Below are 12,701 nucleotides of genomic sequence, written 5' to 3'. Positions count from 1 at the left end.
CTCAGGTCTTGTACTTGAGTAAAGTAGAAGTACTCAGGTCTTGTACTTGAGTAAAGTAGAAGTACCAGAGTGTAGGAATACTCTGTCACAGTGAAAGTATTCTAAATGTTCCTCCAGTGAAAGTAGAAAGTACTCTCCTCTAAATGTACTTAAAGTAGCGACAGTAAAAGTAGTCATTGTCTGATTGGTCCATTTCAGAATAATATCTCTGATATGTTTTATAATGATTGATCATTAAAGTGTTCTCAGAGCTGGTAAAGGTGCAGCTAGTTTGAATGTGTACTGCAGGGGTAGCTGCTGGATGTACTGCAGGGTAGCTGCTGGATGTACTGCAGGGTAGCTGCTGGATGTACTGCAGGGTAGCTGCTGGATGTACTGCAGGGTAGCTGCTGGATGTACTGCAGGGTAGCTGCTGGATGTACTGCAGGGTAGCTGCTGGATGTACTGCAGGGTAGCTGCTGGATGTACTGCAGGGTAGCTGCTGGATGTACTGCAGGGTAGCTGCTGGATGTACTGCAGGTGAACTAAAGTCTGATGTTGTTCAAACTGCTGTTAAGACAGGAATGTGTGATACATGTGAAAAAAAATGTTAATAAGAGGACCTGTGTGTGTGTGTGTGTGTGTGTGTGTGTGTGTGTGTGTGTGTGTGTGTGTGTGTGTGTGTGTGTGTGTGTGTGTGTGTGTGTGTGTGTGTGTGTGTGTGTGTGTGTGTGTTACATGTTCAGTAGGAGTAAGCTCACGGTGAATCATTCTCAGGAATCATATTGTGTCTCCCCTCAGGTGAAAGTCAGGAAGGTGTGTCTGAGTGTGTGTGTGTTTATCTGCAAAAACCCTAACCATCATGACCTCGCCTCTTGAGTGTGTGTGTTGTCAGGTGTGCGTCAAATGTAGGCGGAGCGACCGCACTGTTTACACTCGTCGCCACGGTGTGAGGTCGGAGGCTGACGGCCGCCCTGATTGGCTGCCAGCTCACAGCTCATTAACTGCTCACACAGCGACACGGTGCCAGAGGACACACACTCCATTTGTTTCACAACACACAGACACACTCACACACACTCGTCAGGGGGAACCCACAGGTATGGCAGGCAGCCACACACACACACACACAAACACACACACACATCACACACACACACACACACATCACACACACACCTCGGTGACCTGGCTGAACTTTGGCTCACCCTCATTGGTTGTTTCAACACAACATCACACCTGGATGCCTGTTGGCTGCTGGACACCTGCAGGGTCATGACTTACAGGAAGAGAGAAAGAGGACAAGAAGACGACAAGGAGACAGAAGAAGGACACAAGAAGGAGATGAGAAGGAGACCAAGACAGAAGCACAAGGAGACACGAAGAGGAAGGAGACCAAGACAGAAGCAGAAGGAGAGGATGAGGAGACAGAAAAAGAATACCGAAAAAGGACATGAGGTGATGAGAAACAGACAGCAGATAAACTTTGGACAGTCATTACAACAAGAATGAAAAGGAGAAAACAGATCTTTGGGCTTAACAAACTTCGGAGGAACCAGATTTTTCCGTCTTGATCTAAACTTGATGACACAGTGTTTTTCACTCAGTCCTCAGGGAGCCTCAGAGATGCGTCAGCAAAAAGAGTTATTATGGAGAATTCTGTCAAACCACAGAAACAGCATTTCAACAGAAGAGAGTGAAGGACAGCAGGGTCAATGACTTAGGGTTTGTTATCCTAAAATACGCTCTGTGGCTAACTCAAGCTGAAGGGAGTTTAACGTCTTGTGCTACGACATAAAACACGTCAATACATTTTTTTTGCTAAGAGACGACTAAACATCATAGCGCCCATAGGCCACCTTTAGCTTAGCGGTGGAGAAGTGAAGTCATGTGACCGTGCTGTAGTTCCTTTATAGCCCAACATTAGCCACCTTTAGCTTAGCGGTGGAGACGTGAAGTCATGTGACCGTGCTGTAGTTCCTTTATAGCCCAACATTAGCCACCTTTAGCTTAGCGGTGGAGACGTGAAGTCATGTGACCGTGATGTAGTTCCTTTATAGCCCAACATTAGCCGCCTTTAGCTTAGCGGTGGAGACCTGAAGTCACGTGACCGTGCTGTAGTTCCTTTATAGCCCAACATTAGCCTCCTTTAGCTTAGCGGTGGAGAAGTGAAGTCATGTGACCGTGCTGTAGTTCCTTTATAGCCCAACATTAGCCACCTTTAGCTTAGCGGTGGAGAAGTGAAGTCATGTGACCGTGCTGTAGTTCCTTTATAGCCCAACATTAGCCACCTTTAGCTGAGCGGTGGTGACGTGAAGTCATGTGACCGTGCTGTAGTTCCTTTATAGCCCAACATTAGCCTCCTTTAGCTTAGCGGTGGAGGCGTGAAGTCATGTGACCGTACTGTAGTTCCTTTATAGCCCAACATTAGCCTCCTTTAGCTTAGCGGTGGAGACCTGAAGTCATGTGACCGTGCTGTAGTTCCTTTTAGCCCAACATTAGATTTTTACTTCAGAAATCATAAAGTGTTGTTCATATGTGGAGACTATCCTCAAACGTTTGTTTGACACAGAGATTATTTCCTGCAATAATCCCAAATCACATGGACCAGGGAGTGTTGCCTTCAGGGTCCATCACAGGAATCACTACACTGCATTATTGGATCACAGAGAACCCATTAAATGTTGGAAAGGATCCAGATAACAGGGATGGTGCACATAAGGTTTATTAATGGAAACAACTGTGTGGGTCTGTGCCCTCCTAATGCCCCTCTAGTTTAAATGTGGTGCTTTTTAAACATCATGGGGAACATTAATGATCAGTCACTGGTGTTGGAAGACCATCCAACCTTTAGTTTACATAATGGGATGCTTTTTAAAGATTAAGGAAGAACACCTAATGACAATTTCAAGTCTCTCATGGTGGAAGGTCATCCAACAGTCTTACAAATGTACCTCCTCAGGTTCACTCCTCAAGCACTTATCCTTCCATCCACTTCCCTTGTTCCACCAGAGGAACAAATCACCTTCTCCAGACTTTAATGCTGGCAAGAGGCCCTGAGAAGAGGCGCTCATACTGATATACACCTGAACATCAGCAGGAGAGGACTCTTTAAAGTAGAGACACTACATACTGATATACACCTGAACATCAGCAGGAGAGGACTCTTTAAAGTAGAGACACTACATACTGATATACACCTGAACATCAGCAGGAGAGGACTCTTTAAAGTAGAGACTCTACATACTGATATACACCTGAACATCAGCAGGAGAGGACTCTTTAAAGTAGAGACTCTACATACTGACATACACCTGAACATCAGCAGGAGAGGACTCTTTAAAGTAGAGACTCTACATACTGATATACACCTGAACATCATCAGGAGAGGACTCTTTAAAGTAGAGACTCTACATACTGATATACACCTGAACATCAGCAGGAGAGGACTCTTTAAAGTAGAGACTCTACATACTGATATACACCTGAACATCAGCAGGAGAGAGGACTCTTTAAAGTAGAGACTCTACATACTGATATACACCTGAACATCAGCAGGAGAGGACTCTTTAAAGTAGAGACTCTACATACTGATATACACCTGAACATCAGCAGGAGAGGACTCTTTAAAGTAGAGACACTACATACTGATATACACCTGAACATCAGCAGGAGAGGACTCTTTAAAGTAGAGACACTACATACTGATATACACCTGAACATCAGCAGGAGAGGACTCTTTAAAGTAGAGACGCTACATACTGATATACACCTGAACATCAGCAGGAGAGGACTCTTTAAAGTAGAGACGCTACATACTGATATACACCTGAACATCAGCAGTAGAGGACTCTTTAAAGTAGAGACACTACATACTGATATACACCTGAACATCAGCAGGAGAGGACTCTCTAAGGTAGAGACTCTACATACTGATATACACCTGAACATCAGCAGGAGAGGACTCTTTAAAGTAGAGACACTACATACTGATATACACCTGAACATCAGCAGGAGAGGACTCTTTAAAGTACTCTTTGAGCATGAATCTGACTGGTTGAAGGCACCTGTTTTCGGGATGAAAGTATTTGCTCAATAAGATGTAATGTGATCTCATAGCTGTAACTGTAGTGTTTATATTGGTGTCAGATTTCACAATAAGCAGTTATGTATATTTCTCTGTGAGTCAGAACCCTCTGGCATGACTTGTGATGCTATAAAAATACTCAGAGTACAAACTGAGTATTGACAAAACACCGTCCATCCATTCAGAGTATCTGTTGGACCGAAAGAAGGATGAAGCGCACGGAAATCACAAGATCAGCGACAAGAAGTGATTTTGATTCACAGTCTTGTTATTTTAAGACCTTGTAAAGTCTGTGTGTCTATGTGTGTGTGTGTGTGTGTGTGTGTGTGTGTGTGTGTGTGTGTGTGTGTGTGTGTGTGTGTGTGTGTGTGTATGTGTGTGTTTGTGTATGTGTGTGTATGTGTGTGTGTGTGTGCAACAAACACTGAGTCATCATTCTTGGAGGAGAGAATCTACTGACCGAATTAGCTTTGCAGGGGAAGCCCCCGTTACAGAACAGAATGACATTCAAACAGCTTTTCTTTCTTAAATTACTCCCTGACATTCTCTCCAAATATTTTCATAGTCCTCCATGGATTCTCATAGCACTCTCCTTTTGCATTTTGAGAATATCTTTTAGACTGTCACTTCTGCTTTGATGTCTCTTCTCCCTGCACCCCTCGCTGGCCTTCACCCTGTCTTTCTCCGCCGTTCATCTTCTGTCCATTCCTGCACTGACACCCCCCCCCCCCCCCCCCACGTCTCTCTTTCACCATACGATACTGCTCTGTTGACGGGTCCGCTGCCGAGTTCCTATAGCAACCAGACATTTCTGCTGACCCCTGCCTCGCTTTGCGTGACAGAGCTGCAGGACGTTCAGTCAGAAGGGCAAAGAGTGTGTGTGTGTGTGTGTATGTGTGTGTGTGTGTGTGTGTGTGTGTGTGTGTGTGTGTGTGTGTGTGTGTGTGCGCGCACATACTCAGAAGCGTGCACACACACTTAAAAGGAGTCACTACAGGCAAACACATTGTCTTCTTTCAGACTGCTGGGGGAACACACTGAGCAAACACTCCATCAGGAGTCTGTTTTTCTAACTCTCTCCGAGTCGGCAGATTTCTCCTCCATTCACCAAATGTTAGCATTAGCCACATTAGCATATTAAAACCTGTCAGAAAACTTGCAATGTAAAAAGTGATTGTGTTCATGTCAGAAATGAAGTGGGGGAGTTTCAAGGTGATATCTGTTAGCTACAGTTTTCACCTGCAGTGTGACCGCATGTAGGATTTTAGTCTTTACCCTCTGAAGACAGAATTCTCCAGAAGAGTTTCTCACTTTAAATATTGAAACTTTTAACGTGTGATTGATGCTTGTGATAAATGTGGCTTAATTGCACGACTTTTTCTTATCTTATCTTAATTGTTTACCTGTGTAAGGTGTCTTGAGCACCTGATAAAGCGTATTGTTGTTTTTTTTTCTCTAGATATTATTTTCTTGGATTATTGACCTTTTTTTCCTGAAATATTAAAAATTATAATTTCTCTCAAAGGAATTATCTCATGAATTATTTCTGAAGAACTATGAGAAGATTTTCCAACAATATTACAGCTTCTTTATTTTCAATTATTTTTTTATTTTATTTAATTATTTAATTTTATTTCTTTCTGGAAAAATGTGAACCTTTTTCCGTGTTATTATACATTTTTGTCAGATTATTGTGCACTCATATGGACCCATTTGCCATTTATTCAGAAATATTCAAACATGCAAACTCAAACAGAAATCCAGAATCCACGGTGTTTGTTAAACATTTACATTTTTTATTAAAAATAACATTCATAACAGTAACAGTTGGACAACCAATAATTATAATCTGCAACAATAATTAATTACACTTGAACCTGGAGGACTTCATATCATCCTCTTTTTAAATAAGTTAATTAATAAAGTTCTCCCCCCCGGGAAATATTTTTCTAAAGCATTTATACACACAGTGTCGGCTATAACTGGCTCACAGCGATCTCTAAGGTCTTTACTTAAGACTTGCTTTAATGTGGATATTCATAGCATGTTATCTAGGCAGGCATTTGGTTTTTATTCCATAGAGTGGTGCAGGAATGAGTCAGCATTTCCCTGTCCCTGGTGTGGAAGTCAACGGTTTTTGAAGAGATTTTAACGGAGGTTGCTAACGAGAGTCTAAAGGAGATGACTAAACGTCATAACGCTCAACGTTAGCCTCCTTTAGCTTAGCGGTGGTGAAGTCATGTGACCGTGCTGTAGTTCCTTTATAGCCCAACATTAGCCTCCTTTAGCTTAGCGGTGGTGAAGTCATGTGACCGTGCTGTAGTTCCTTCATAGCCTAATGTTAGCTTTTTACTTCAGAAATCATAAATAGGTTCATATGTGGAGATTATCCTGCTGAACTAAACGTTTGTTTGAGAAATTATTTTCGGACATAATTCAAAATCCAATGAAAAAACACCATTGGATTTTTGTGGCAGGAACCAGGGAGATGCTGCCTTCAGGGTCGAATACCAAAATACGTGATCCCTGCACCGCTCTATCTGGCAGTAGTACAGTATGAGCAGGTTATTAGTATGATCCAATACATTGAGCTACAGTACAGAGGACTCTCTATTGGACATCAGTGTTTGGCTACTCCAGTGTAAATAAAGTTAGAGGATTACAGTAATGTTTGCCGTCGAGCTGCACGACCCAGCCTCCATTTATCGTCCCAGTGTAGAAATCCAGTTCTCCACGTTTCCAGTTTCAGTTCTGACTTCTTAGTCTGAGTAAAAGTCAAGTTCTGTGCACCAATCAGAGAGTGTTTGAACAGCCAATCAATGGCTTCGGACTCCAGTCTCCCATCGACCCACGCTAATGGGATTTTGTGGTTCACACAAATTAAATCCAGTGTTTGGTGTGACCAGTATCCTCCGTTCCAAAGAGTTCATAAGATTGCACTTTATGAAATCCATGGAGCTGGACGCTCTGCAGCAGAGAGGTGGACTCTCTTTAAATCTGCCCGGGAACACACAGCAGCGGCGTTCGTCATCCCGTTTTCCTCTCCAGATTCCTTCCCTGCAATGATTCTTGCTTTGGTTTGCTTCAACATTTCCTGTCAGGGGAAAATCAAAAGATAAATATTCAATAGATGTCTCCAATTGTATCTTACAGCCTTTATTACACGTCGCTCTCAAGTCTCTTATGAGGTTTGATCCCTGTAGTGCATTTTCTGCAAGTGCAAATTGAATATTTCCTTGATAAAATACTACATATACATATACACACACTTTTGTGCTCAGTCGATAAATGCAAAGGCAAACCAGTTTTAAAACAAGAGGTAAAGATGTTGATTTACAGGAAATCTAAATTCAAATTCAAATACAAGCCATAACACTTTGGCATTAACCACTTATTAAAGCTTTTAAACGCAGAATTTTCAAACCAAGTGAGCACAGCTCTGCTGAGCACATGAGGCAAGAGCTGCTTTTGCATTATTCTGGGTGAGCAACCTTAGTTTGATAGCTCATAGGATCCTTACTGGAAAATTGGAGTTTTAATGCGGTAAGAAAATGATTAGCATCGTTTCAGTTTTCTATTTCATTGCTCAGCTAAAAATATACCAAACACTATGTTATTCTGTAAAAGCTGTAAAAAAAACTGCTAAAAATGTAGTTTAAATGTTGTCTATTTTACCTGATAGAGCGCTGGATAAATAAAATGTATTATCATTATTGTTATAACTGACATTATTGAGATGATTTAAATTAAATTCCTTCTTTTATTATTTTCTGGCATTATTGACGTTTTTTCCTAAAATATGACACATTCTAAATATATGAACCCTCTGCATGTCGTTCTGTAAAGCGCATGCTGAAAATGTAGATTAAAGTGTGCATAATGAGACAGCCCCCCCCTCACCTGCAGCTCTACATGATCATGGCTCTGATGGCGGCCTTGCTGATGCGTTTGCGGTGTTTCCTCCGGCGGCGAGGCGAGGCCGGGCGGAAAGGAGGCGGCGGCCGGGCGGAGGGGGGGTGCGCTGTGGAGAGGGCTGCCAAACACAGAGAGGAGGGACAGGTCAGTCTTTATCTGAACTTTCAACACATCAAGGGGGGGGGGGGGGGGGGGTGTCATGTGTGACGGTTCAAAACATCAGCAACAGGAAGTGTGAGCGAGCATCTGACTCTGACTGGAGGCTCACTCTGTGCTCCTCTGCGTAGCGACGGTAAATATTTATGTCTCCCAGAGAGCAGAGGCTGTTGATCAGACAACTCTCAATAAAAGGGAAGAGTCTGGTGGATTCATTTTGCTAAATCTGGACTCAGCTTGGCTCTGTTTGTATATACGAGTTGATCTTCGTTTCAGCAGGACTGCCAGCTGTGTTGGGCTGTATGGATGTCATGTTTAACCCCCAGATTTAGTGGTTAGTGTGAGCATCAGTATCGCTTCCGGCATCACTTGCACATTAGTCCTGCCACATCTTCCTGCACTACTGTATTGTTTTATATCTTATATACATAATATGTATATAAGCTGCATTGTGGGACGAGCCTGGGACATTGCCTATCTACACTGAAGCTGTGACGTGAAGATAAAGCCTTTGAACTTGAACCAGCGTGTGTGTGTGTGTGTGTGTGTGTGTGTGTGTGTGTTAAATTGTGTTTTAGCTATTGCATTTTGCAGAGTGTATATATAAATCTGTATCACCTGAAGAATAATAAACCTTAGCTACCAAAATCTGACACAAGAAGTGAACACATTTGAGGTCCAGAGATAATGAATCAGCAGTCAACAAGTTGATGTCCTTGAGGAAGTTGCTACCGATGGCTGTGTGTGTGTGTGTGGGGGGGGGGGCATCACTACACAGATCTCTGAACCACAGATGGACTGAGGAAGCGTCCGGCTCTGACTCCTCTCTGAAGGACTGATGGTGATAACCTTGAGCCCGCTGCAGGTCTGAGTCCCGAGGAGCAGGACCTCAGACGCAGCTGGCCTCCATGTTTAGTCTCACTAGCCTGGGAACCTCTCTCACACAGAGACCTGGAGCCCCTCCCTCTGTCCTGCATTGCATTTTAGCAGCAATCATGTCATGTCCTTTACTCTGCACTCAGTTTGCTGTTGTCAATAAACACCGCAGTACTTTTCACAGTGAAACTCTAATACTAAGTCATCGTGCCTCCTTATGAACACGCAGACGTTCACAGGACCAAACATGTCTCCTGCTGCAGCTTCAGGAGCATTTAGCCGGTGAAACAGCTGCTGACTTTATCATGATGGAGTCGCAGGAAATGCTGTGTTTGTCCGTGACCTTGCACTGGGTTGAGATGTAACCAGCTACTGTTACGTCTGCAGGCTCATGACGTGTGCTTCATAAAAACAAATCACAGTTTGCAGAAAAGGCTGTTTATTGCCGACTTACCACCAGCACTGAGTGCAGCCTCTTCAATGAGGAGGCAGAACCCCTGCTTCCCCTTTCAACTAACAGCAGTTTATTGGAGCGGCGTTGAGATGAGTTGGATTCTGTATTAATGTAGATTGTGTTATTGGGAGTATAATAGTTAAGATTGATGATTCAGAATCTCCTCTTGAGACCTCAGGTGTTTCTCTTCCTGAGCCAAAGAAAGAAGCAAGCGACAGAGCTCATTGGAATTGAACACGGCCTCATTTCTAATATTTTATTTTGTATCTCCTGAGACATGAAGGAGATACAAACACAGGCTCCTTCCTCAATGTGTTCTAAGTCCTGGTCCTGTGTGTTTTGAGCAGGCTGGAGGTCTTAACGGTGGAACCTAGAGTCGGAGTGAACCTCTGAGCCCAGACTGAGAGCCTATACTAAACCCAGTGAGCGATATAGGGACAGCCCATTTACAATGATCAGCAGCACAGAGCCCCCCAAGGAGAAGGGACCCGGGGGACCGCAGGCTCTCTCACCTGCTCTGAGCGCTGTGGGCTTTGGTCTCTGCTGAGGAAGATGAGGATGAAGGTGAGGCTCCGTCTGGATCATCTCCAGAACTTTCTGCCTCCGCTCCTCCTCCGTTAAACCCCCCCCACCCGTTAAGACTTTCTCCTTCGTCATCTCAGCTGCACCCGACCCCCCGCTGATGGCCGACCCGCTCTCCTCCCTCCCGTTGTCTTTTACACCACCCCCAACCACAACCGCTTCCTGACTTGTCGTCATAGGAAGGGTGGGTTTGTCTTGTAGCCTGGGGGAGGGTGTTGGGCGGTCTGGGGGAGCCGGGGCGTCTGATTGGGGGGTGTTGAGGAGCCGATGGAGCGGCCTCTGATCTTTGTTAGCCCTGCCCTCCTCCCGGCTCCCGTCGTACCCGCTCCTGATGGTGGTGATGCTGTGCTCCCCCCGGGCTTCAGACGCCTCCCCCAGAGGCGGGGGAACTGCCGTCCAATGCACCAGCTGGGTGTAGCCCCCCTGCTGCCACCGACTCCCCCCCCCCGGTTGCTGGAGGTGGAGGCGCTGCTGCTGGTTGTGCTTCAGGTCATCATGGCGGTGCAGGTCGGCCTTGGAGGCGTGAGTCTTTGGCGGAGCTGGGTTTTGGGGGTGGAGGAGGTGGGAGGACGGAGGTGGGGGAGGAGGCTGCTGCTGCTGGGGGGGAAGAGGAGGAGGAGGCGGAGGAGGACGGTTGATCTGACTGGAGGAAGAGGAGGAGGGGTTTTGGCACCGGCAGCTGACGTGGTCCTCCACCGAAATGATGGCCATCTCGCGATGCTCCTTCCTGTTCATGAACATGATCTTCAGCACCTGGGGAGGAGGCGGGAGAACACAGGTGAGCTGAAATAAATCCAACGATGTGTGCAGCTGTAAACATGTGATGGATGATGGATCCCTCTTAAACTCCCACACTGAACACACTGTCGCTGTGCATTGCTCTGAGGCCTGCAGCGACAGGCAGCGGAGCCCCTGATTGGTTACAGGCATCTCCAGACAAGCCAATAATTTAGTCGATCCATGCCAAGAGGTCTACTGTGCAACTTGTTGAAGACTGAGGAGTTGGATTTCTTGTTTCTACAACTGGTTTTACTTATTAAGCTGCAACCAAAGCATGCAACTCGTCCCCTGAAGCGAAGCACTGAGCAGAACTCGCCCGTTTAGCTTAGCATAGCAGAAGCTACTGAAGACTCAACGTCATGCTAATAATCAACATGAGACAAAAGCCATGTTCTCTCGGTAATTATGTAGCTTTCCTCACTGTTAGCTTAGCTTAGCATTAAGACTGGAAACCTGGCTCAATGGCCCCCAGTAAAGCTCCCCACGATGGATCAGTACCTGCAGCATCCTGTTAGCTTAGCTTAGCATTAAGACCATAAAGAGAATCAGCTCCATCAGGAAGTATCTGTACCTGCAGGTGATGCACTGCAGCTTCCTGTTAGCTTAGCTTAGCATTAAGACCATAAAGAGAATCAGCTCCATCAGGAAGTATCTGTACCTGCAGGTGATGCACTGCAGCTTCCTGTTAGCTTAGCTTAGCATTAAGACGTGTTTTACCTGCAGGTATCTGCTGGAGGTGAGGACGGGCACGCACTGCATGGTCCTGGAGTTGCAGCAGCCTGAGCAGCGCTGCACCTCCACGCACCGCGGCCACACCAGGAAGTTAGCGTTGCGGCGGTCGACCATGGCCCGCGTCACCTCCATCACCTCCGTCCGAATTGTACAGGCCGCCTGCTGCGCCATCTGCACCTCCACTGGGGGGGAGAATAAGAGGGAGGACTTTTAGGGATGGATGGCAGGAAGAAGAAACTGAACAACACTGAGGATCTTCAACAAGACTAAATGTTTCATTGGAGTAGATAAAAGTCTTGTATCCGCCGATGCTTTAAAATAATTACAAATAAAAAGGTGAAATAATGAAGATATCTGGATGAAGTCTTGAAATAAGCAGAAAAACACACCTTTGTGAATTAGTGTTGTCGTTTTAATTGAATGAATCCCACGTGGTTTAAAAAAGCAGATACTGGTCAGTCTTAAAACAAGTTCCTAAAGCTGAAATCATTCCCACCGGAGTCTGACGGTCATTTAGCCCAACTGGTTTGTAAAATACCTCATTTAAGATCTGCTAACCACGTAAGAACCATGTTGAAACACGCTTCACTATGTTCCACAAGCAGCTTCTGCACTTCCCCGTAAGCAGGTTCAGTTTGTGGCAGGGTGAAGGATGGAGGGTTCAGTTGGATGCATTAAAGGAAGTGGCTTTAAACACGTACCCAGACTTCTCGAGAAGCGGCCATGAGTTTGGTTTGTGGGAACATCGTGCTCGTCTCCTTCTTCTCTTCTTCTTCCTCTTCTTCTTCTGCAGGAACAGAGAGAGTTAATGTCTTTAACTTTAATCTGAGGACCGGGCAGCAGAGCTCATTGTTCACTGCTCACAGGAAGCCGGTTTTTTTCTCCTCTCGCTAAAACAATTAGGCTATTTTCTGCAGCGATTTGTCCCGGCGCTGTCAGGAGAGATACATATAGCTCTCCGTGCCGTTTGCACTCCAACACACGCCGTTATTTCATACTGTTGCCCCTCAGTCCTAATTATACCCCTGGTGTAGATTGCTCTTGGTGGGTGTGTGTGTGTGTGTGTGTGTGTGTGTGTGTGTGTGTGTGTGTGTGTGTGTGTGTGTGTGTGTGTGTGTGTGTGTGTGTGTGTGTGTGTGT

General features: G+C 45.2%; 1 protein-coding gene and 1 long non-coding RNA gene across 2 annotated transcripts in view; both read right to left on the bottom strand.

Moving 5' to 3' along the window:
* LOC134862804 (uncharacterized) overlaps positions 1-12,701 on the bottom strand; it is a 148,424-nt gene that overhangs the window by 126,435 nt on the left and 9,288 nt on the right. The gene's annotated exons all lie outside the window — the stretch shown is intronic.
* Positions 5,842-12,340, bottom strand: pdgfba (platelet-derived growth factor beta polypeptide a). Its single transcript, XM_063880836.1, has 5 exons — positions 12,263-12,340; positions 11,547-11,743; positions 9,980-10,802; positions 7,967-8,099; positions 5,842-7,160 (listed from the first exon to the last, which is right to left on the bottom strand). Exons 2-4 carry the CDS (start codon positions 11,730-11,732, stop codon positions 7,975-7,977), a joined length of 1,134 nt encoding a protein of 377 aa, XP_063736906.1. The 5' UTR covers positions 11,733-11,743; positions 12,263-12,340; the 3' UTR covers positions 5,842-7,160; positions 7,967-7,974.

Source organism: Eleginops maclovinus, chromosome 4 (genome assembly GCF_036324505.1).
Source record: "Eleginops maclovinus isolate JMC-PN-2008 ecotype Puerto Natales chromosome 4, JC_Emac_rtc_rv5, whole genome shotgun sequence".
Taxonomy (NCBI): domain Eukaryota; kingdom Metazoa; phylum Chordata; class Actinopteri; order Perciformes; family Eleginopidae; genus Eleginops; species Eleginops maclovinus.
This window is presented reverse-complemented; position numbering and strand designations above follow the sequence as displayed.

What these genes read in the sequence shown, in the direction of transcription:
- pdgfba (XM_063880836.1), bottom strand. Translation starts at nt 11,732, where the DNA reads ATGGCGCAGCAGGCGGCCTGTACAATTCGGACGGAGGTGATGGAGGTG. An exon ending in CCTCCAGCAGATACCTGCAG is followed by an intron (nt 10,803 to 11,546) that starts GTAAAACACGTC and finishes CCTCCTCCCCAG; the next exon opens with GTGCTGAAGATCATGTTCAT. An exon ending in GCCCACAGCGCTCAGAGCAG is followed by an intron (nt 8,100 to 9,979) that starts GTGAGAGAGCCT and finishes TGTGTTTGGCAG; the next exon opens with CCCTCTCCACAGCGCACCCC.